The following is a 25,905-nucleotide window of genomic DNA, read 5'->3' as shown; positions in this document are numbered from 1 at the left end:
TGACAAACCCACAGCCAATATCATACTGAATGGGCAAAAACTGGAAGCATTCCCTTTGAAAACTGGTACAAGACAGGGATGCCTTCTCTCACCACTCCTATTCAACATAGTGTTGGAAGTTCTGGCCAGGGCAATCAGGCAGCAGAAAAAAAGGGTATTCAGTTAGGAAAAGAGGAAGTCAAATTGTCCCTGTTTGCAGATGACATGATTGTGTATTTAGAAAACCCCATCGTCTCAGCCAAAAAATCTCAAGCTGATAAGCAACTTCAGCAAAGTCTCAGGATACAAAATCAATGTGCAAAAATCACAGGCGTTCCTATACACCAATAACAGACAAACAGAGAGCCAAATCATGAGTGAAATTCCATTCACTATTGCTTCAAAGAGAATAAAATACCTAGGAATCCAACTTACAAGGGATGTGAAGGACCTCTTCAAGGAGAACTACAAACCACTGCTCAACGAAATAAAACAGGACACAAACAAATGGAAGAACATTCCATGCTCATGGACAGGAAGAATCAATATCGTGAAAATGGCCATACCGCCTAAGGTAATTTATAGATTCAATGCCATCCCCATCAAGCTATCAATGACTTTCTTCACAGAATTGGAAAAAACTACTTTAAAGTTCATATGGAACCAAAAAACAGCCCGTATCACCAAGTCAATCCTAAGCCAAAAGAACAAAGCTGGAGGCATCACGCTACCTGACTGCAAACTATACTGCAAGGCTACAGTAACCAAAACAGCATGTTACTGGTACCAAAACTGAGATATAGACCAATGGAACAGAACAGAGCCCTCAGAAATAATACCACACATCTACAACAATCTCATCTTTGACAAACCTGACAAAAAGAAGAAATGGGGAAAGGATTCCCTATTTAATAAATGGTGCTGGGAAAACTGGCTAGCCATATGTAGAAAGCTGAAAACTGGATCCCGTCCTTATACCTTATACAAAAATTAATTCGAGATGGATTAAAGACTTAAATGTTAGACCTAAAACCATAAAAACCCTAGAAGAAAACCTAGGCAATACCATTCAGGACATAGGCATGGGCAAGGACTTCATGTTTAAAACACCAAAAGCAATGGCAACAAAAGCCAAAATTGACAAATGGGATCTAATTAAACTAAAGAGCTTCTGCACAGCAAAAGAAACTACCATCAGAGTGAACAGGCAACCTACAGAATGGGAGAAAATTTTTGCAATCTACCCATCTGACAAAGGGCAAATATCCAGAATCTACAATGAACTTTAACAAATTTACAAGAAAAAATCAAACAACCCCATCAAAAAGTGGGTGAAGGATATGAACAGGCACTTCTCAAAAGAAGACATTTATGCAGCCAAAAGACACATGAAAAAAATGCTCATCATCACTGGCCATTAGAGAAATGCAAATCAAAACCACAATGAGATACCATCTCACACTAGTTAGAATGGTGATCATTAAACAGTCAGGAAACAACAGGTGCTGGAGAGGATGTGGAGAAACAGGAACACTTTTACACCTGTTGGTGGGACTGTAAACTAGTTCAACCATTGTGGAAGACAGTGTGGCGATTCCTCAAGGATCTAGAACTAGAAATACCATTTGACCCAGCCACCCCATTACTGGGTATATACACAAAGGATTATAAATCTTGCTGCTATAAAGACACATGCACACATATATTTATTGTGGCACTATTCACAATAGCAAAGACTTGGAACCAACCCAAATGTCTATCAATGATAGACTGGATTAAGAAAATGTGGCACATATACACCATGGAATACTATGCAGCCATAAAAAAGGATGAGTTCATGTCCTTTGTAGGGACATGGATGAAGCTGGAAACCATCATTCTGAGCAAACTATCGCAAGGACAGAAAGCCAAATACCGCATGTTCTCACTCATAGGTGGGAATTGAACAATTAGAACACTTGGACACAGAATGGGGAACATCACACACTGGGGCCTGTCATGTGGTGGGGGGAGGGGGGAGGGATAGCATTAGGAGATATGCCTAATGTAAATGACGAGTTAATGGGTGCAGCACACCAACATGGCATATGTATACCTATGTAACAAACCTGCATGTTGTGCACATGTACCCTAGAACTTAAAGTATGATTTTAAAAAAGAGTAAAATAAATAAATAAAATAAAACAATGAGATACCATCAAAAAAAAAAAAAAAGAAAAAGAAAATGTTCCAGGTTAAAAGGCAAAAAAAAAAAAAACCCACCCCCCCAAACCCTACATTGCTTAATGCCACTGTTGCTTAACACCTTGATATTAATCCTGTTAACACTGCTTTTCATTGTTACAAAACTCTTTTTGTGTTTGGTTTCTTCATTTTTAAAAAAAAACAGACCTAAAGCTTACAAAACTTCTTTTGTTTTGATAGTCACTCTAATTAGTCTACTCACATGTGAACCCATTCCAATTAGACTTTGGCTCTAAACTCTACTCCTACCCTACCAAAAAAGCTCTGGTCAAGGTCATCAATTTCTTCCATGTTCTAAATATTTAAAGTTTTTACATTTTTGTCTTTGATTTATCTGTATATTATTTTTGTATTTTTGTGGGGATAAATTTTAACTTTTTTCCATAGAAACAACCAAATTGTATGAGCAGGTTTTGCTGTGTCTTTTACACTTTTTTTTTGGTAGAAGTCATAGTCGAGCACATTTTGCATCTGGAACCAGTACGTACCTACTACACACATAAATGAAACAAAAAATTCATGAAATCATGCCTATTCTTATCATGTGAAAAGCACTCTATCCTATTCAGAACCCACTGATACATTGTGACCCTACAGCTTAGAAATAAAAATTTATTTATAGTCTTTTTTTTTAAATCACTGGTTGGCAATGTTACCTCTTTGCAAAAATGGGAATGAAACCACCTTTGCAAAAATTATAACAGTGAGAGAAATCTAACCTTACTCCATCTTGCTTCCAACCTCACATGCTACCTGCCTCTATCGACTCTAAAACAAAAATGATAACAATCCCTTCCGAAAACTAGCCTTGAAACCACCTTTGTAAGACTAATGAAAGGCCCCAATATTAGAATTATGGGAGGGACCTAAATTCTGCTAAGCCAGTAGATGCAGTTAAACGATAACCAGCCATTGTTCCCTAGTTTGCCTTTCTATAATAATCTACTGCTCCAGAGGTCACAAGATTTGTATCTTCCCTAATTGCTCTGATAGATAACAACACTATTGTCAAAACCTAAGATTAGTTTTTGAGATATTTTTCAGACTTTTGTATTCTGGACACTGACTGACTCCACCTGGACCTGTGACTCACACCACTGAACTAATTCAACTGGTTCTGTGATCCCCACCCAGGAACTGACTCAGCACAAGAAGATAGCTAAACCTGCTATAATATCATCCCCAAGTCAATCAGTCAGTGTCTCCCATTTCCTAGCCCCCTGCCCTCCAAACTGTCCTTGAAAAACCCTAACTTCCAACTTTTGGGGGAGGCTTGTATGAGTAACACTCCCACCCTGCTGCTTGGCTAGCCCTGCAATTATTAAACTCTTACTCTACTGCAATACCGCTGTCACAGTGAGTTGTTTTTTTCTCTGTAGTGGGCAAGAATAACCCATAGACACACCCATGTGTGTCTATTTCTAGGCTTTTCATTTTATTCAGTTGGTTTACTGAGCTATTTTTACATCAATACCTGAGGGAAGTGTTCCCAACCTGGCTCTTCCATATTTTTCTCAGTATTGCGGGACCTTTCCCTGTCCACTTAAAAATTTTAAATTGTGTTTCAAATTCAGTAAAATCCCTTTTGGGATAATGACTGACATAATGAATTTTCAGATTAAGGCATCTATCCATGAAAATGATAAATCTACTTTTAAGATTTAATTTTCTTTTAATGAAATGATATAAATTTCTCTAGAAAGGTGATGCCCATCATTTGTTATTAGATTTATTCCCAAGTACCTTATATTGTTATTTGCATTTGCAAATAACTTTTTTTGCTAACAATATTTAACCAACTATATCAAAATTCAATTTGGGAGTGGGAGGTATATAGATGTTATATCCAGCAACTGTTGCTTAATACCTTGATATTAATGCCAATAGCTTGAACATTATTTTAGGTTTTCTCTACAGACTAATATATAATTTGTGAATAATATCAGTTTCATTTCTTCTCTTCCTATCTTTATACCTTTTCTATTTCTTATCTTACTACCTGTTTAGGACTCCTGGTGAAATGTTGAGGTGGTTACATAGGTATCCTTGGATCATCCTTAATGTTAAGGGAAATGTTTCTAAGGTTTCCTCATTTATTGATGTTACTTTATTTGAGAAAGGGTCTCACTCTGTCACCTAGGCTGAAGTGCAGTGGTGTGATCACAGCTCACTGCAGCCTTGCCTCCCAGGCTCAGGCAATCCTCCCACCTCCACCTTCCAAGTAGCTGGGACTACAGGCATGCACCACCATGCCCAGCTAAGTTTTGTATTTTTTATAGAGATGGGGTTTCAACATATTGCCCAGGCTAGTCTTGAACTCCTGGGCTCAAGCGATCCACCAGCCTCAGCCTCCCAAAGTGCTGGGATGACAGGCATGAGCCAACACACCTGGCTAGTTTCCTCATTTAATATGTTTATATCATAATTCCCTTTTATTTATGGCTTTGGTTTTTTCCTTAAATCATGAATGTGTAGTGAATGTCATCAAATGTTTTTCTGCATCCATTGGAGGATCATGTATTGTTCTTCTTTAATTCATAAATATACTACATCAAATTCATTAAATACATAAAACCATACTCATATTCTTAGAATAAGCACAACTTGTTAATGCTGTCTTAAAGCACTGTTAGATTAAATTTGCATCCTTGCTCATTCAACCTGCAATTTTCCTTTCTAATGTCCTTTTTCTGACTTTCATATGGAGATTATTCTAAAATCTTAATGTAAATTAGTTGAGGAGCATCCTTTTTTTTCTAGACTTCTTGGAAGAGTTGTACATAATTGGAAGCATCTGTTTCCCAAAAATTTTGTTAGAATTTGACTTTAAAACTGTCTGGATGTAGCAGATTTTATCAGTATGAAATACTCCTCTGTAGTTTTTACAGTATATGTTTTCTTAAAGCCTATTTTATCTGACATTAATATGGTCATTTTAGCATTCTTATGCTTACTGTTTGATTGCACCCATTTACCATTAACTTACCATGTCCATACTTAAAAGTATATTTTTTGGGTATGACAGATAGTTGGGTCTTGCTTTTCTTTTTTCTTTATAAAAGAAATATTGGTGGCCGGGCGCAGTGGCTCACGCCTGTAATCCCAGCATTTTGGGAAGTCGAGGTGGGTGGATCATGAGGTCAGGAGATCGAGACCATCCTGGCTAACATGGTGAAACCCCGTCTCTACTAAAAAATACAAAAAATTAGCTGGGCATGGTGGTGGGCACCTGTAGTCCCAGCTACTTGGGAGGCTGAGGCAGGAGAATGGCGTGAACCCAGGAGGCGGAGCTTTCAGTGAGCCAAGATCATGCCACTGCCCTCCAGCCTGGGCGACAGAGCAAGACTCCGCCTCAAAAAAAAAAAAAAAAAAGAAATATTGGTAATCCCTGCCTTTCCATTGGAACATTAAAACCTATGCTGTCTGATACAATAGTCACTAGCTACATGGGTCTATTTAAAATTAAATTTAAATACATTACATTTTAAAAATAATTAAAAATGCAATTCCTTAGCTTTACTAACCACGTTCAAAGTGTCCACTAGCCATACAGCCAGTGGCTATGTATTTGATGATGCAGCTGTAAGTCATTTCCATCAGGGAAGAAAGTTCTATTGGACATTATTGTTTTGGATCATTTAATGCAATTACTGACATACTTAGATTCAGATCTATCACTTCATTTTTATTTCCTGTTTGGCCCACCTATACTTTGATTATTTTCCTAACAGCCTTGTGAATTATTATTTTTTTAATTCCATTTTGTGTAGATGTTTTCACTATACTTTTAAAAATTGTTTTTGGTGGTTGCTTTAGGAAAAACAATGTTTTAGTTACCTTTTTTTTTCACAAGTTATTTAAGAATTAATGCTGTGCTACTTCACAAATTGCACGTCTATTGTCTACACCCCCCCATTCTTTATGTTATAGCTGTCATATGCATTATGTGTACATACCTTATAAACTCACACAAAAATTTCATAATTTTTGCTTTCAAGTCATATGTATTTTTTAAAAATTAAGAGGGAAATAATCTCTTATATGTACTCAAATATTTAGAATTCCTGATGCTTTTCATATTGGTAAAACCAAAACAAGTTTTATATTTCTATTACTAACATTAGACTTGGTAATAGAGAAACAGAGGATTAAGGTAATTCAAACCAATGCACCTTCTAAGAAAATCTTAAAAGCTGGGGGCAAAAACACATATGTGTGTATCTGTTTGAGGCCATACGAGAACTAAAAAGGCACAAAAAATTACAGTGAGAAGATCCAGGAGAAAAAGAAAATGAAGAGAGGTAAATCTTGAATTTGAGGCTACTTTTCCCTAGAGGTATCTGCTAACTGAAAAGAGAGGGCTGAGAGGTTGAGAATCTTTTAATAATCACATGAGGCTAGAGACACAAAAACTGGATTCTAGAGTGCACTAAACAACAGTGGCTCTGGTAAAGCTCCAAGCTTTAAGCTTGAAACAGGAGGACTACCTCCTAGGAGTAACTGTGAAACAGATGCAAATCGGTCACCAACAAGACTAAAAAGCCCAGTTTAATGTAGTTGAATTTCTGAGAACTAATTAAGGTGACCCTAAATTTTCAGTAATCCTTACTAACATAAACAAAATATAATCTTCTCTGGAAAAAGAGAACATCATCCTGAGCCTCAAATGATTATTTATACATTTATATTCCTATATATGATACTCAAAGAATAGTCATCTTCAGAAAAAACTAGATAATTTTTTTTAATTTCTAGAGTTAAAAATACAATAACCAAAATTAAGAATAATAATAAATAAATAGGTTTAATAGCAGATTATCTAATCTGCTAAAGGGGCATTGTGACAGATCTCTGCACTGATCACTCAGGTGATATAACTATTGTCTAGGCTCTGCTTAAAGGGGCCTTGTCACATATCTCTGCACTGATCACCTAGGTGATGTAACTCTTGTCTAGGCTCTGCTTACAGGGATACAGGTAAGGAGATAATTTATGGCATAAAATATAAGTCAGAAGAAAACACCCAGAATAAAACATAGAGACAAAAAGATGTAAAACACAAGCAAAAGTATAATTCAGCAATGCATACTGAGTAGGTCTAGCATATGTACTTGAAGTCCCAGAAAAAAGGTGAGAGAGAATGGGGACAGAGCAATATATGAAAAGATAATGGCTAAGTGACATCAGTGAAAACGGCAGAGTAGGGACCTCTAGAGGCTGGCACTCCCCAGAAGCACTAAAAACTTGGCAAAAAAAAAACTATCACAATCAACCTCATCAGAACTCTGGAAGACAGTCAAAGGTTTACAGCAACCAAGTGAATGTTTAATCAGAAGAAAGGTTACAGAAACAAGGTAGGCGATCATTATGGTCTTTTCACTTACCCTAGACATCCACCCCACTCTCAAGCACAGTGGCAGTCTTCAAGATGGCAGCCCACGTTCCCACTGTTAATACTTGGTTCTAGAGGAGTCAAGTGGACCTTGCTCCCAAGGAATTTTGTCTGATTGTTTTGCAACTGACTGAAGTTTCCTTTGAGGTCGGCTGCAAGGGGCTTTCCTTTGTTTTGACTAATTTTAAACTCTTATCAGGATAGTGCAGCTATGCAGTCACTGAAATCAGTGAAAGCCAAGCATACAAGCTGCTGGCCCCTGGGATAAATAGTAATAGTTGGGTCAAACAAAACACACGCTGAAAGCCCAAGAGGAAAGTCCAGGGAGTCAGACATTTTGGGGGAATAGATGCTTTGAAAAGCTATTGCATATAAAGAGAAATCTAGAAATCCATGAGCATGCTCAGGGCAGAATACATACCCAGAAAAAACCTGGGAAGATCATAAGCTTTTACCTCTGGCTGGTCTTTAGGCTCTGTGCAAGCAGCAAATGAAGGCTAAGGTAAAATTGTAAATTGCCTGGCTAAGTGTTGAAGGCATATCCAAACACTGAGTCAACCTACAAAGATCTGAAGAGTATTTTTTTCTTTTCTTTTTTTCCTTTGGATATCATAATATTCAAAATACCCAGTTTTCAAGAAAAAAAAATATGAAACATGCAAAGAAACAAGAAACTCATTCTCATTCTCAGAATAAAAAAAATTAACAGAAACTGTCCATGCTACAGCACAAACACTGGACTTATCAAAGACTTTAAATCAACTGTCTTAAATATGTCCAAAGAGCAAAAAGAAACCTAACTAAGAAAAAGGAGAAACATAATGTCTCAACACATAAATAGTTTAAAAATATATTATCATAAGGATCCAAATAAAAACACTAGAGCTGAAAAGTACAATAACTGAAATAAAAAAATCACTACAGGGTTTTTAACAGCAGATCTGAACAGAGAGAGAAAAGAATCAGCAAACTTGAAGATATGTCAAATGAAACTGTCCATTTTGAGGCACAGAAAGAAAACAGAATGAAGAAAAAGAAACAGAACCTAAGAGACTTATGGAACACCATCTAGTATACCAACATATGCATAATGAGGGTATGAAAGGAGAGGAAGAAAGAAACATAGAGAATACTGGGAGAAAAAACGGTCAAAAACTTCCCAAATTAGACCAAAGACAAACTTACACATCCAAGAAGCTCAATGAAATTCAAAGATAAACTCAAACAGATCCACAATAAGACACTCTATACTGACGCTCTATTTAAAAAAATAAATAAAAGATTTTGAATTAATAACCTAATTTTACACCTTAAGGGGCTAGAAAAAGAAGAGCAAACAAAACCCCAAGCTAGCAGAAGGAAATAATAAAAAGCAGCAATAGAGACTAGAAAAAGAATAGAGAAAATGAAACCAAAGGTTAGTTCTTTGAAAAGATCAACAAACATTTTTGGAAAACTTTTAGTTAGACTGACTAAAAAAGAAAAGAAGAGACTCAAATTACTAAAATCAGAAATGAAAGTGGGACATTACTGCTGCTCTTTTGATGATTAAAAAATTACAAGAGAATAATATGAACACCAACAAATTGGATAACCTACATGAAAAAGAATAATTCCTAGAAACACACAAACTACCAAAACTGACTCAAAAGACACAGAAAATCTGAACAGAATTAGAAGTAAGGTGATTGAATCAGTAATCATAAACCTTTCAACAAGTCCAGTACCAGATGGCTTCACTGGTGAATTCTACCAAGCATTTAAAGACAAATTAACATAAATACCCCTCAAACTCTTCCAAAAGATATAACAGTAGAGGAAACACTTCCTAATTCATTCCATGAGGCCACCATTACCCTGATACCAAAGCAAGACAAAGACACTACAGGAAAACCTTTAGACCAATACCCTTTATGAATGTCGATGTGAAAATCCTCAAAATACTAGCAAACAGAATCCAGGAGCATATTAAAAGGACCACGCAATATGGCCACATGGGCATTTCAATACAATACACCACATTAATGGAATGAAGAAAAAAAGTACATGATTATCTCAATCGATGCAGAAAAAAGCATCTGACAAAACCCAACATCTTTTCATGATAAAAGTACTTGATAAATTAGGAATAGAAGAAAAGTCCCTTAACATAATAAAGGGCATATATGAAAAATCTACGGCCAATATCATACTCAATGGTGAAAGAATGAAAGCTTTCCCCCTAAGATCAGGAACAAGACAAGAATGTTTATCCACTTTCCTGACTTCTATTCAACATAGTACTGGAAATTCTAGCCAGAGCAATGAGGCATGGGGAAAAAAAAATAAAAAGGCATCCAGATTGAAAAAGAAGAAGTAAAATTATTTCTATCTGCAGAAGACATAATCTTATATATAGAAAATTCTAAAAGTGGCACAAAAAACTGGCTAGAGCTAATAAATTCAGCAAAGTTGGAGAATAGATCAGAACACACCAAAAAATCCACTGTTTTTCTACATATTGGAGCTGAAAAATATGAAAAGGAAATTTAGAAAACTTCATTTCCAATAGCATCAAAAAGAATAAAATACTCAGGAGTAGATGTAACCAAGGAACAACTGTATACTGAAAACAAAAAGTTGCTGAAAGAAATTAATATGAACTAAATGAAAAGAAATCACATGTTCATGGACTGAAGGACTTAATATTGTTAAGATAGCAATATTCCCCAAAGTGATCTATAGATTCATTATATTCCCAAAGTTTCAATAGCTTTTTTTGCAGAAATGAAAAAGCCAACCCTAAAATTCAAATGGAAATACAAGGAACCCTAAATAGCTGAAACAACCTTGAAAAACAACAACAAAGTTGGAGGACTCACACTTCTGGATTTCAAAACTCACTACAAAGCTTCAGTAATCAAAACAGTGAGGTACTAGCACACGGAGAGATAGATCAGTGAAATATAATTGAGAGTGCAGGAATAAACCCCAACATTTTTGGTCATTTAATTTTCAAAAAAAATTGCCCAAACCATTCATGGAGGAAAAGAACAGTCAATTGTTCTTTTCTGACATTTGTTCTGACAAATGATGTCAGAACAACTAGATAGTCACATATAAAAGAATGAAGATGGACCCTTGCCATATACCATAGACAATAACTAACTCGAGATGGATCAAGGATATTAAATGTAAGAGCTAAAACTGTAAAACTCTTAGAAGAAAACAGAGGGACAAACCTTCATGACCTTGGATTTAGCAGTGGTTTCTTAAATAATGATGCCAAAAGCATGAGCAACAAAAGAATAAATTAGACTTCACCAAAATTAAAAATGTTTGCATACGAAAGTTTTACATACCAAGATAGTGCAAAGAAAACCCACAGAATGGGACAAAGTATCTGTAAATCATGTATCTGACCAGGTTCTATTACAAAGAACTCCTTTTCCCAAAGAGTAAAGACAAATGGCCAAGAAGCACATGAAAAGCTCAATGTCATTAGTAATTAGGGAAAGGCAAATCAATACCAAAATAAGATACCATTTGATATCCACTAGTATAGTAATAATTACAGAACAGAAAATAACAGGTGTTAGTGAGGATATGGAAAACTGAATTCTTATACATTGCTGGTGGGAGTGTAAAATGGTGCAGTCACTAGGGAAAACACTTCAGTGGTTCCTCAATGAATTAAACATAGAATTACCATATGGTCTGGCAATTCCAGGCCTAGGTATACACCAAAAGATAGAAAACAAGTGTTCAAACAAAAACTTGTACAGTAATGTTCACAGCAGCTTTATTCCCAATAGCCAATAGGTAGAAACAACCCAAATGTCCACCACCAGATGAGCAATAAATAAACAAAATGTGGTATATCCATAAAATGGAATACTGAATTAGTCAATTTTATGTTGCTATAACACAATACCTGAGACTAGGTAATTTATAAGGAAAAGGGGTTTATTTAGCTTACAGTTCTGCAGGCTGGGAAGTTCAAGGGCATGACTCTGGCTTCCAGTGAGGGCTTTTGTGCTTCATTATAACACAGTGGACAAGGTCAAAGGGGAAGTGAGAAAAGAGAATACCCAAGGGTCTTCCTGGCTTTATAACAACCAACTCTAGAGGGAACTAATCCATTCCCAAGAGAACTAATCCAGTCTCACTAGAGCAAGAATTCACTCACTCCAGCAAGAACAGCACCAAGCCATTCATGAGGGATCCACCCCCAAAACTGAAACACCTCCCAGGCTCCAGTTCCCAACACTGCCACAATGGGGGACCAAGTTTTAACACGAGCTTTGGTGGAAACAAACTATATCCAAACCACAGCAAATATTATGCAGCTATATAAAGGAATGAAGTACTGATACATGCTACAACACAGATGGACCTTGATATACTATGTGAGAAATGCTTGACACAAAAGCCACACACTTTTTTCATATAGCACGCATAAATACAATAAATATCAGTATATTTTAAAGTCTGTATTACTTGCTAGAGTGTAAATTCCATGAAGGCAGGGAATATATTTATGTTTCATTTACCAAATGTTTTATCACTTGGCTTAATGACTTTTACACAGTAGAATCTCAACTACTAAATGAATGAACAAATGTTGTTCACTTTTAATATCCTTCAATAGTTCACCAATGCACTCAAAATAAAGTCTCAACTCTTTACTAAAGCGCTTAAGTCCCATATGATTTGGCTCATATTTCTTTCTAGTCTTATTCTGACTTTACTTAATAATCTATGTTTCAGGCACCTTGCTGAGTGCTGGGAATACAATGGGAAGTAAGATAGACACATAGCACCTTACCTTTATGAACTTTATAAACCAGAAGGAAATATAAAGTAGTAAGTTTAGGGAAAAACAAGGTATTAAGTATCATGAGACCCTAACAGGTATACCTGACCTGGATTGTGAGGTGGGAAAGGGAAGTTCAGGAAAGCTTTCTGGAAAAAGTGGTATTTATGTCACAACAGGAAAGATGAGGAATTAGCGGGGCAAAGAACAGGGCAAGTTCCAGATAAAGGAAGGGCATGTAAGAATCAAACACCAAAACACATAGGGATTCAAAAAAAATTATTTTTGTAAGACCAAAATATGGAATTACTCAGGTAGGAAGGGACTGAAAATATACTGCTATCTGCTGTCTTGTTAAAAACAAAATATAAAAGTAAAAATATTGTTAAAGAATATATGTAATCATGGTCAAAAAACAATAATTAAATTGGAAGGTTCTATCAGACATCACAAATGTTTTCCATCAGGCCTGTATAAATACATGTCTCCTGTATACTTCTAGTCTGAAAACAGACAATTCAAACTTTTTATTATTTATAGTAAAAATTAGATGAAATTGAGAAATGTATTTTTCAACCTTTTCAGATTCTAATCTCATTTTACTTCAAACATTACATTGACTGGCTTGGTTTTAATTTTGGAACTCTAGATAGTATGTATTTAAAAGCAAACAATAGGTTGAGAATTATAAGTCACAGTATGCCTGAGTGTCCATACTGGTACGATAATGTTAAGAAAAACTACCTCTGACACAAATATATTACATGAAAATCAGCTAATGGTATAACAGTGGCTCTTTGTTCCGGAACAATTTTGATTTAAAGTTAAAAGACAATTTATTTTCTTCTGTCACAAAATTTTTAACGAAGGTATTTTAAAAACCAACGTTAAGTAAAATTCAGTGAGGAAATAAACACTGATGTAGGCTTATATATTCATTTAAAAATTTTTACTGACAAAGTCTGGCTATTTGCCAGTTTCAGATATATTTACATAAAATAAAAAAGACAGTCAATATATGCCTGTCTTGCCAGGACAATAGAGTTGATTTATTTATTATACAATTGTTTGAATCCCTTTTATGAGTCTACTAACACTTGGAAGATCTTTCTGTGATGATGAGAGCTCAGCCAAGCCAGAATAAAAATATTCACTACAAGTGTATTATGACTTGAAATAATACCACCACCTTACATTCATGTTTTATTTTTTAAAAGTATTTCATCTTTCGTCCTTGTATCTCTCAGAAGGTAACGCCTGTCCCATTTTCAGATGAGGAAACCGTGCCCAAAGGAATACATGCGACTTTTCCAGGGTATTTACGGAATCAGTACTGAATTAAAATTTTTTTCTATTGGATCACTGCTTACTCTTGGTTCAGTGGGAGGTATCTTTTTTTTTTTTCCAAATCAGGAATGATCTGAGTATTTGCCAGCACCCAAATAATCCCAACAGACTACAATTTTTTTGAGTAACTGATACTATATTTAAAAGAAATTATGGCCTATTTTATTGTCATCAAACTTCTGAACAAACCTCTTAATAATTACTAAATGTCCTACAAAAATTATGTTGTATACATGGGAGTCAAATGGAAGACATGGATGCGGAAAGCAGAAAGAGACTGGAAATCAACATCTCAATTCAGCCTTCCAAAAAGTAGAATCCACCACTTCTTTCCCCTTCATCATTTCAAAAGCCCATGGCAATGAACCCCAAACTGAGGCCTGAGGGCGGATGCACCAGACTTTATTCCCAGGCTCTCATGGGATTTATCTATTATGGGAAAATGGAGAGTCTGGGAAGAGGCGAAAAAAAAAAAACAAAAGACGCGGTTTACCTTGCCCTACCTCCCTCTCCCCCTGGAATAAGGTGATGTAGCGAAGAAACCATCTTTCAATGCTGTCAGGGCTCCGCCGAGTCAGGTCAAAGGACCTTGAACCCCCCCCCCCCCCCCCAAGAGCTCTCCTTTTTTCTCCACTTCACCTTTTCCCTCTCCTTTCGGTGACTTCTCTCCCTGCTTCCCATCCCGTCTGCTAAACTAGCGTTGCCCAGTGACATCTCACAGCCAACCCAAGAACATCTTCAGGGCCCTGGCAAGGAGGGTAGGACAGAGCCTTGGGGAGTCGTCACCTTTTGAGGTATCTGGCGTCCTCCCCTTGCATGGCGGCAGCGGCAGCGGCGTGGGGAGGATGGGGTATCTTGAGAGGCAGGCGCGGTTATTTCCGGGGACGGTGGCCAAAGTACCCTCACACCCAGAGGCGATGACAGTCCTGAGGCCTGCAAGGCGGGGCAGCAGCGGCGCTGTGGTTACCACGGTGAAGCCTCCAGCTCCTCCCACAGCTTCTGTGCCCCAAAACACTGGAGCGGCCCAGACCCGCCCAGAGTCGCCTAAGCCGGGCCGTCATGACGCATGCGCTTGCTCTGCACCTCTTGTATGCGCAGGCTCAGTCTGAGGCGCTGGCCTCAGAGTTTGACGCACCGGGGAGCCGAGCAGGGAAGTTTTGGTGCACATTTGAGCGTCCGTGTATAAGGAGTGGCTCCGTAGTCACCGCCCCCTTGAGGATGGGAATAGAAAGGGCTGTCAGGTCAGCTTGAAAGGAGAGAGGGGAATCCGATAACCTTTTAGTTAGCGAATGCTATAGAGCAGTCCAGCTAATAAGGGAGGTTTCTATTTGGGGGCCTGAATGGCCCTGATTGCACTTACAAGCTCTAACTTGTGGAGATAATCTGACCGTTGTACAAAATGGATATAACTAATATCAACTTTGAAGGCGGCAAGTCTGTCACTTTGATGTCTTAAATCTAGAATACATCTCCCCCAACCAAAACAAACAAACAAACAACAACAACAAAAAACAGTTCCTGAAATTCCAACTCCACCAATTATCCTGAACTCAAGGTATGTTTAGAATTGCTTCTTCTGAGGCAGGCAATTGTTAGCAGTGCAGGGCATAGGAAAGAAGGGTTCTTTTTTAACTGCATGTTCTCTGGTTTAAGATCTATTCCCATGGGTTCAGCTATTACGTCTATGCAAATGATATAGGTTCATTTATTTGATAAATGTGAATTGAGGGCTGGCTGTGTGCCAAACACCAAACCAGGCTCTAGGGATGCAAAGAAAGCACCTCTACTCCCCCTGCTCACCTATAATCTTGTCACTTATTCACTGTCTTCTAGTCCTGTTTTCCCAGTTGCTTTGAGACGTGCACGTAGTTGCTCTGCTGCTTTTTTCAAATGTAGTACATTGATGCAATTATTGATTATCCGTTATGTGTAAAACACCATGTTAAGGCACTGCATGGTATATTAAATATAGAAATACAGTCCTTACCCAACAAAATATATTTTTATCTTCCCACCCATTCACACCAGCTACACTATTTCTGTAGATGTTATAGTCATTCTTTCATTCTGAAAGGGAAGAAAATTTGCAGCTAATTTTGACTCCTTCCTCTGTATCATTCCCTCTTACTAAAGTGTTACAAAATTCTATCTTTTCTTCCTTCAAGATATTCAGGTAGTCCAGTTTTTTTCTACATTCTTACTTCTACCAATAGTCTAATCACTTTATACCTAGAGTACTGCAATTCCTTCCTCGTTGGACTTCCTGTTTTTTGTTTTTCTAAATATTAATTCTGCAAACTAATGTAAAATTTTACAAATTATCATTTATAACACCTTTAATGGTAATATAGCAGGCTAGATTACTTTAAAATCTTCACAATACGTAAAATTGGAAGACCAAAATATACATTAAAATGCATAGATAATATAACAAGGATTTTTGGAATGTAAGTTAGCTCCTTGAGCTCAGAGAACTTATTTCGTTCACTTTTGCATTCAGCCCATAGTTGTCACTGAATAAAAATTTTGATGTTGAAAAAATGCAAAGCTGAGCTTGAAAAAACAATAGCAACAACAACAACAAAAAAAACCTAAAGAAAATGCCCAGAGGCCAGAAAGAAAGAGAGAGCTGGAAACCAGAGCAATAAATAGATAGCTGAAACTGGGACTGAACTAGATAAGCTGTCTGTCTGTGGCAGGAAAAGTACAAGATGAGCCTGGAACATTTTATGCTTGACAGTAAGGACATAGTCAGAGACTAAGAAGATAAGATTATGTAAAAAGGACACTGGTGAATTTGAGGCAATTTGGGAATCAAATGGAATTACTGGGATTGATTTAAGACATTAAATAAATTAAAAAATGAAATCCATAATGATACTCAACAACATAGAAAAACAGGGAAAAAAGAACCCCACTTCCATTGGAGGCAACTACTACATCAGATCTTTACTCTGAAAGCTGGTAATTAAAAGAAAGAAGGATTTAATCTAATGCTTTTGGAAATAAACCAGATTTCACCTCCTTTTAACAAGGAAAAGCTCTTCTTAACAGAAAATACCTGGTAGGAATGGAGAAAAATAATGATAGTTACTATTTTGCAAGCACCAATAAACAATGGATTCAAATAAGCCCTATTAATTTACTTTAAAATAATTTAAAGTGAGGCAAAGTTTTACCCTGCATATTTCTTTATAATTCTAAAGGAAAAGAAATGTTACTTTACAATGAGGAGATCTAGCTGTCAGCATTTTAAACAGACAAGCAAACAGCATCATTAGTGAGAGGTGAACCCAGCTGGACTTCTGGGTCGGGTGGGGACTTGGAGAACTTTTCTGTCTAGCTAGAGGGTTGTAAATGCACCAATCAGCACTCTGGGTCTAGCTAAAGGATTGTAAATGCACCAATCAGCACTCTGTACAAACGCACCAATCAGTGCTCTGTGTCTAGCTAAAGGATTGTAAACGCACCAATCAGCACTCTGTAAAAACGCACCAATCAGCGCCCTCTGTCTAGCTAAAGGATTGTAAATGCACCAATCAGCACTCTGTAACACCAATCAGCAGGATGTGGGCGGGGCCAAACAAGGGAATAAAATGTCAGATTATTTTGTAAAGTTGAATAGGCACATACTCTAAATCTCAGCAATTCTACTCCTAGTTCTATACTTCATAAAATTGTTCCAAAATCATTGGAGAAGTATTGAGCTTAGTAGAAAATGAAAAATGGAAAGACAATAACAAAATACTTTTGCAGGAGAATGAATGAATACATTTGAAATATTCACACAATACAATAATATGCAGCAGAGAAAGTTGATGAACTAGAACTTTACATATGACATGGATGAATATTAGAAACATGATACTGAGTGAAAAATTGTGGCAGATTAAATACAGCATGATGCTTTATTTAAATTGCACTATAATTTAAAAACAATAAAATGCATTCTTCTTGGCCTACAGTTCTCTAAGTTTTGAAAAACTCTTAAGTCATATAATTACCTGCACAATCATAGAGCAGTTCTGTCATCCTCTAAAATTCCTTTGTATCCTTTGGAGTCGCCTTATCCCCACAACCCCAGGCTCTGGTAAATACTGATCCGTTTTCTGTTCCTATAATTTTGCCTTTTCCAGAACGTCATCTGAATGTAATGATAGGCGCTGTAGCCTTTTGAATCTAGTTTCTTTCATTTAGCACAATGCATTTGAAGACAATCCATGTTGTTTTTCGGTCCTGTTTTTTTTTTATTGTTAAGTACTATTCCATGGTATGAATGTACCATAGTTTATTCATTCACCAGTTGAAAGACATTTGAGTTGCTTCTAGCTTTTGGCAACTATGAATAAAGCTACTAAAAAAATTTACATACAGATTTTTGTGTTAGTTAGTTTTCTTTACTCCTGTTCAGTTATCTAAGAATAGGTTTACTTAGTTGTATGGTAAATATATGAATGACTGTACAAAACCACCAAACTGTTTTCCAAAATGAATGCCGTTCTGCATTTCTACCAACAATGTATGAGTTCAGATTTAGTCACATCCTTTCCAGCACTTGGTATTTTGTTTTTTTTTTAAATTTGTCTGTTTACTCTCATCATTCTAATAAGTGTGCAGGGCTATCTCACTTGATTTTAATTGAATTTCCCTGATTATTAATGGTATGAGCATATTTTCATATGTTTAATTACCATTTCTATACCATTTTTGAATTCTCTTCAAATTTTTTGTCCATTTTTAATTTATATTTTTGCCAGACTGATAAACTGAGCACAGAGATATCAACAGGTAAGTAGATAAAGAGGACAAATTACTAATATCTGAAATGAAAGAAGGGACATCATTCAGATTCTACAGGTATAAAAATGATAATTTGAAAATTATGAACAACTTTATACTAATAAATTTAATGACTTAAATGAAATAAGCAAATACCTTGAATGATATTTATTAAGATGGCGACAAGAACAAAGAGAAAATGTTAAAGCTCTTTATCTCTTAAAGACATTGAATACCTAATGACAATATTTCCCACAAAATACACTTCAGACACAAATAGGTTCACTTATGCATTCTACCAAGCAAGTAATTAAGATAATGTCAATTTAGATACTTTCTGAAAATATAAAATGAAAGCATATCTACCAATTAATTTTAAAAGGTCAGCATTATCCTGATATCAAAATTAGAAAATGGTATTACAAAATAAGAGCTACAAATATCCTTAGTGAACATATGTGCAAAACTCTTTAACAAAATATTAGCAAATCAAACCAGCATACATAAAAAGAATGCTATGACCAAATGGGGTTTATCCCAGGAATGCAAGGTTGGTTTAATACATGAAAATCCAGTAATTAATTTGCCATATTGCTATATAGTTTGCATACTTGACCCTCCAAACCTTATGTTAAAGTTTGATCTCCAATGTTGGAGACAGGGCCTAATGGGAGATGTTTGGGTGATGCAGACAGATCCCTCATGGATGACTTTATACTGTCCTTGTGGTAATTAGTGAGTTCTTGCTCTATTAGTTCCTGTGAGAGCTGGTTGACAAAAAGAGCCTAGCACCTCCCCCACCTCTTGCCTCCTATCTTGCCATGTGATCACTGCACATGCTGGCTCCCTTTCCCCATCCATCTTGAATGGAAGCAGCCTGAAGCCCTCACCAGAAGCAGATACTGGCCCCCTACTTCTTGTACAGCCTGAAGAACAATGAGCCAAATAAACTTTCTTTATAAATTACATAATCTCAGGTATTCCTTTATAGCAGCACATATGAACAAAGACACATATTAACAATATAAAGGTAAAAAATCATATGGTCATCTCAACAGAAGCAGAAAATTAATATAATGGAATTCATGATTTTAAAAAACTATTAGCAATCTAAGAATAGAAAGTGACTTCTTCACCCTACTAAAGCATACTTATATGGGTTTACTTCTGGGTTCTCTATTCTGTTTCATTGATCTATCTGTCTTTTTCATGCCAGTATAATACTGTTTTAATTACCATAGCTTTGTAATATATTTTGAAATCAGGAAATGTAATGCCTCAATCTTCCTTCTTCTTTCTCAAGATCATTTTGGCTTTTTGGAGTTCTTTGTGGTTCCATATGGACTTCAGGGTTTTTTTTTAATATTTCTATTAAAAGAATGTCAATGTATTTTGATAGAGATAGCGTTGAATATGTAAATTGCTTTGGCTAGTATGGATTTTTTTTTAACAATATGAAGTCTTCCAATCTATAAACAAGGGATGTCTTTCCATTTATTTGAATAATTTTGGTAGAATTATCCCTACGTATTTATTGTTTTCAGGTGATATTATCAGTGGTGTTTGAAAAACCATATAGATTGGAAAGGAAAAGTAAAACTATTTTGATTTACAAATAAAAAGCTACTAGACCTAATAATTAGTAATATCATAGAGTATAAAGTTACTACAAGAATCAATTGCATTGACTTATACTAGCAATGAAAAATTGAAAAATAAAATTTATAAACACCATTGATAATACCACCAGAGAGCAATGAATATGTAGGGATAAATCTACCAAAATTTGTTCAAGACTATGCACTGAAAACCATGAAACAGCACTAAGAGAAATTAAAGATGCCCTAGGAAAATGGAAAAGTGTGTCATGTCTATAGATTGAATGATTCAATATTATTAGAACATCAATTTTACTCAAATTTATCTATAGATTCTATATAACTCCAATCAAATACTAGCAATTTTTTTTTACAAATTGACAGGTTGATTATTTTATATGAAAATGCAAAGGACCTCTAAGAGTTTACACAATTTTGAAGAACAAATTTGAAAGGCTTCATGATTAAAAGACCTACTATAACTTTATTAGTCAATTCAATGTGTATTGGCATAAGGATATAGATATACATAGATTAATAGAAGAGAATAAAAAATAAAGAATAGAAAGAGAATGACTCACTTATGGTTCAGTTAACTTTTCAGATAATTTCTTAAAACTTTTTTAAATTCACAGAAAGTTGCAGAAATGGTGCAGAGATATCTAGGTACCTTCACCTAGTTTCACCCAGTAGTTACATCTTCCATAAATGTATTGTAATCAGAAACCCAAAAACTGATATCAGTACAATGTATGTATATAATTCTATGCCATTTTATCATGTGTGTAAATTCCTGTAACCACTACCTCAATCAGTATCTAGAATTATTCTGTCACCACAAAGATCTACTGAAATTTACATTTCATTGGATTGAATGAAGTGTAGAAACTGCATCTCCCTTTGTCAGTTTACTCTCTTCCATTTTTAATAAAATTATCTTTAACATTTCCTTTATGTACATTTAGAACTATATCAGTGTTATCATTTTGCTTTAATCATAAAACAATTTAGAAAACTTAAGAGAAGGAAGGTCTATCACCAAAATTTAAAACTTCCCTTTGAAAGACACCATTAAGAAATGAAATGGTAAGTCACAGACTGAAAGTATTTGCCATAAATCTATATGACAAAATAATTGTATTCATGATATAAAGAGAACTATTATAAGTCAATAAAAAATCTAAATGACCTAACTAAAAATGAGCAATTAATTTACAAAAATGTCATAAAAGGAGATACATCGCTAGCTAATAAGCACATAGTGACTCAACTTTATTAGTTATCATGGAACTGGAAATTTAACCACAGTGAAATACACTGTTATACACCTATATTAGTTTTCTATTGCTGCAGTAACAAATGGTAACAAACTTAGTGGCCTAAAACTTAAATTTATTGTCTTACAGTTTTGTGGATCAGAAGTCTGCAATGAATCTCACTGAGTTAAAATCAAGATACCAAGAGGGCTTTACTTTTTTCTGGATGCTCTAGAATAGAATCGGTTTCCTTGCCATTTTCAGCTGTTACAGGCCATCCACACTCCTTCACTGATGGCCTCTTTCCTCCATCTTCAAAGCCAGCAACAGTGGCCCAAGTTCTTTTCATTATTGCCATCTCACAGGTCCTTCTTCTCTTATCACATCTCTCTATGACCACAGCCAGGAAAGGTTTTCCACTTTTAGGGATGCATGTGGGCCCCACTGGATAATTCAGGATAATCTCCCCATGTTAAAGTAGGTCCTTAACTTTAATCACATCTATCAAGTTCCTTTTGCCATGTAGGTAATATATTTACAGGTTCCAGAGATGGGATGTGAGCACCTTTTTTTGTGGGGGTGGGTGAGAAGGGTGGGAGCATTATTTTACCTGCCACAATACCTACCACCATAATGATTAATATTAAATTGTCAGACAATACCAATTGGTGGTAAGAATGTGGAGCTACTGGAGTTCTAATACTTGTGAGAATGAAAAATGGTACACCCTTTTGGAAGACAGTTTTATAGTTTCTTCAACAGTTAAATGCATATTTACAATACAACCAGCAATTCCACTCCTATGTATCTACCCAAGAAAAATGAAAACATATGTCCACAACAATTGCTCACAAATGTTCATGGTAGCTTTATTAATAATGACAGAAAACTTGAAACAACCCAAATGTCTATTAACATGTCAATTGATACAAATTGTGGGATATTCACACAATGGATACTACTTAGCATCAAGAAAAATCAAAACTGATATATGCAACATAAATAAATCTTTAAAAAACTCATTATGATGAAAGAACCATATGGTTTGATTCCATTTATAAGAAACTCTTGAATAGAAAAAAAGCACACCCCGATCTATTATGACAGAAAGTAGATAAGTGGTTGCCTTGTGCTAGTGATAGAGGGTGGATAGACTGCAGCCAGGCTGGAGGAAACTTTAGGGTAATGGTCACCCATGTGAATACAATTATTAAAACTCATCAAGCTGTATACTTGCATTCATTTTATTGCATGTAAATTTTTAAAATTTTGTATAAAAGTAAATTATACTTTCTCTTTGTTGCATATAAATTATTTCCTAATGTGATTGTTTTAAAAGATATAATGAGCAAGGAAAAAAGTAGTAAGCCAAATGGGTGGATTAAATAGCATATTAAACACAGTTGGCCGGGCACGGTGGTTTATACCTGTAATCCCAGCACTTTGGGGGGCGAAGGTGGGAGGATCAGTTGAGGTCAGGAGTTCGAGACTAGCCTGGCCAACATAGTGAAACCCCATCTCTATCAAAAATACAAAAATTAGCCAGGTGTGGTGGGGCATGCATTTAATCCCAGCTACTTGGGAGGCTGAGGCATGAGAATCGCCTGAACCCAGGAGGCAGAGGTTGCAGTGAGCTGAGATCATGCCACTGCACTCCAGCCTGGGCAACAGAGCAAGACTCTGTCTCAAAAAATAATAATAAAATAAACACAGTTGAAGAGAAAATTTGTAAATATTAAGAGGAAATAATACAACACAGTGTGATAGAGAAAACCAGTTCTTAAAAAGGGGTTAAGGGATGGGAAGGATAACATGTAAAGATCCATAAGCTTTTAATATGACTGCTGGAAAAAAAGAATAGAGAGACTAGAGACAAGCCAATATTTAAGACTGGAAAACATCCTGAGTTAATCAAAGACGTGAATCCCAAGCAGGATAAATAAAACAAATTCATTACTGAAATTAGAGAATTCCAAAGATAGAGATCTCAGAAGCCATCATCAGTTAGTAATTTTTTGTGTGCTAATTTTTCATTTCTATTTCGTTCTCATCTCCCAAATGGATTATAAATTGTTGAGTGAAGAAACCAATCTCATTCAGCACTTGGACTCCCATTATTCTGTGGTGTAGTGGCTAAGAACCTGAATTCTTCTGGAGTAAGAACTTGGTTAGTGTGCCTGTTCTACCGCTTATTTACTTTTGACCTTGGGCAAGTTAAACTCTGTAATGTTCAATTTTCTCATCTGTAAAATAGGGGTAATAGTCTTTATGTCCTAGAGTTATTGTAATGTTAAATGAGATAGCATACATAAATTTATATCAGTGTATTTATCACATTAAGGGCAGCAATTGATATTAGCTGGACCAGGTGTTTGCAAACTTAGTTAATTTATTACCTACCTACCATTTATTAATTACCACCTGCCATTTATTAATCATATGACTACTCACCCACATATCCCTTATTAATTATATGACTCTGGACAAGTCACTTAAGCACTCTGTGTGTACTTCATTTAGAAAAATTGGGGGAAATACCCATATTGCCAAAGATTATTGCAAGGATACGAAGAGTTGATATTTTGTTAGAATCTTATAAATTTTAAAGTTACATGAAAATGATGATGTTATTATTATTTCAACTTTATTCTTAAATTTGTCAATGGTATTTTGAATACTAGCCACAGCGGGGTGTTTAAAAGTACTGAGAAAAGTGATTGCTGCCTCACAATTTTATAATTTGACAGGAGAGAAAGAGTACAAAGATGCCTAACACCAATGACAGAATCATTTAAAGACAAATAATCCCAATGATACACCAACATGGCTAAAGATGGTTTCTGAGGGCTTTAGAGATATAGGAGTCAGTCTGGGTTGCATTGGGAAGCCTTTTGTTAATATCACAGTTTGTTCCATCAAGCAAAACTCTTTTTCCTAGAAGCCTTTTGTAAGCTTCAGATGCAGTACAGTGCCTTCTCTGTTCTACTGCATATACTGTACTTTATGTGCATTATTTGTTTATACCTCTATCCTCTCCAATAAGAGGGATTAAAAAGGCATAAAATCATGGATGTCCAATCACAGTGCATGGCATGTAGTACTAACACAATAAATGGCAACTGCTGCTATATCAAATACAGTTACTGCCTTCAAGGAGCACATGAACTAGTCACTAGGTATATAAACAAATAATTATTGACTATATTAATGCTTTCATAATAGTAGCATGACACAAGTAGGATGCTGGCACAAAAGGGAATAATCCACTTATCTTGGAGGATAGAGACTCACAGTAGGACTCACAAAAGCTGAATAAAATTTTGCTTAGCAGAGAGCATAACAGGGATATTATAGAGAAAGGCAATAGTACCTACAAGGACACAAAAGTATGAAATATCATGGTACAGTTAAGTAACTGTGTGTAGTTTGAGACAGAATTAGGTTTGGGTGGAATGGCATGAAAAATAAGTTGGGAAAAGACAGCAGGGGCAAGATCATGGAGAACCTGGTATACGAGAACATGGTATTTGAATATTTCCTGCAGGCATGAGGACCCATTGAAGAATTTTAATATAGGAAAGTTGTATGCTAAGATTTATTACTTTCAGCAATATTCATTTCTCTATATTTTATCCACACAGCAACGGAAAACAGAGGGGTAAGAATTACATTTTAAAAATACTCCAAATGTGTTGTTTATAAATTTCAATCCTGATTTGCTTCAACAGTACATAGAAAATCTTTCTTACCTTGTGATTGCCTTTGGGATGCCATCAAATGGCCAGTGGGGCCCAAGGAGCCCATATCCACTGGCTATCAATGCCATTATCCTGCCACCTTTCCAATTAGTTTGAGCTCATGTAGCACATCTTAATCCAAAGGAGATTTCAGTTAAAAGGACCCTTTAAAATAATTCTCTTCCTGGTGGTGGTAACCACTGTTTCAACTAGTATGACGTAAGACAATAACTATGACATCATTGGGTTGCTCCTAGGATCAGGAATGGGGCGTGGCCCACTAGGATAATGAATAATGAATTCCTGTGCTTTTTTCTTTCACCAGATTCTCTTGTAGTCTGAATAATACTTTGAGAAAATAGTCATGCAATATGCCAAACTGATGAACCTTAAAGACACAGTCAAATGAATGTGTTATTCAGTATGAATAATAGAGGTGTATTTAGTCACTTAACGCCCATATGTGCACACACACACACATCTGTATTTGTGAATTCGTATATGTGGATTTATACATGTATGTTCAAGTGGAAGTTTCTTGCAGGAGAGCATAGCTACTGTTATGCTTTCATGTGTATTCCTTTGCAGAGATGCACATAGCATGGTGAGGAAGGACTATCATCTGAGTGTATCCAGCCATATCAGCTGTATTTATTAATTTAAACAAAATTTATGAGCAGGCATTGCTTTAGATTTGGGTATGGAAAAATGAATAGACACAGTTTTTGACTTGAATAGTTGTACCCAAATTCAGTAGGGATATACACAAAGTGAGCAG

The 25,905-nt window shown here is 35.8% G+C and overlaps 1 protein-coding gene across 5 annotated transcripts in view; it reads right to left on the bottom strand.

Annotated features, from left to right (window-relative positions):
• KIFAP3 (kinesin associated protein 3) overlaps nt 1–25,360 on the bottom strand; it is a 164,012-nt gene extending 138,652 nt beyond the window's left edge. For 2 of the 5 annotated variants that reach the window (XM_016932248.3, XM_016932234.3), the window contains exon 1: nt 25,140–25,360. In XM_016932248.3, coding sequence (XP_016787737.1) covers nt 25,140–25,216 — 77 coding nt within the window. In that variant the 5' untranslated portion in view covers nt 25,217–25,360. Of the gene's footprint in view, nt 1–14,396; nt 15,002–25,139 lie in introns of those variants that run through there. The other 3 variants (XM_513988.7, XM_054655657.2, XM_054655664.2) reach the window with 3 other exon arrangements.
• Nucleotides 25,361–25,905: the final 545 nt, after the last annotated feature.

Source organism: Pan troglodytes, chromosome 1 (genome assembly GCF_028858775.2).
Source record: "Pan troglodytes isolate AG18354 chromosome 1, NHGRI_mPanTro3-v2.0_pri, whole genome shotgun sequence".
Taxonomy (NCBI): domain Eukaryota; kingdom Metazoa; phylum Chordata; class Mammalia; order Primates; family Hominidae; genus Pan; species Pan troglodytes.
The sequence above is the reverse complement of the archived record's forward strand: the minus strand, read 5'-3'. Positions and strand labels throughout refer to the sequence as shown.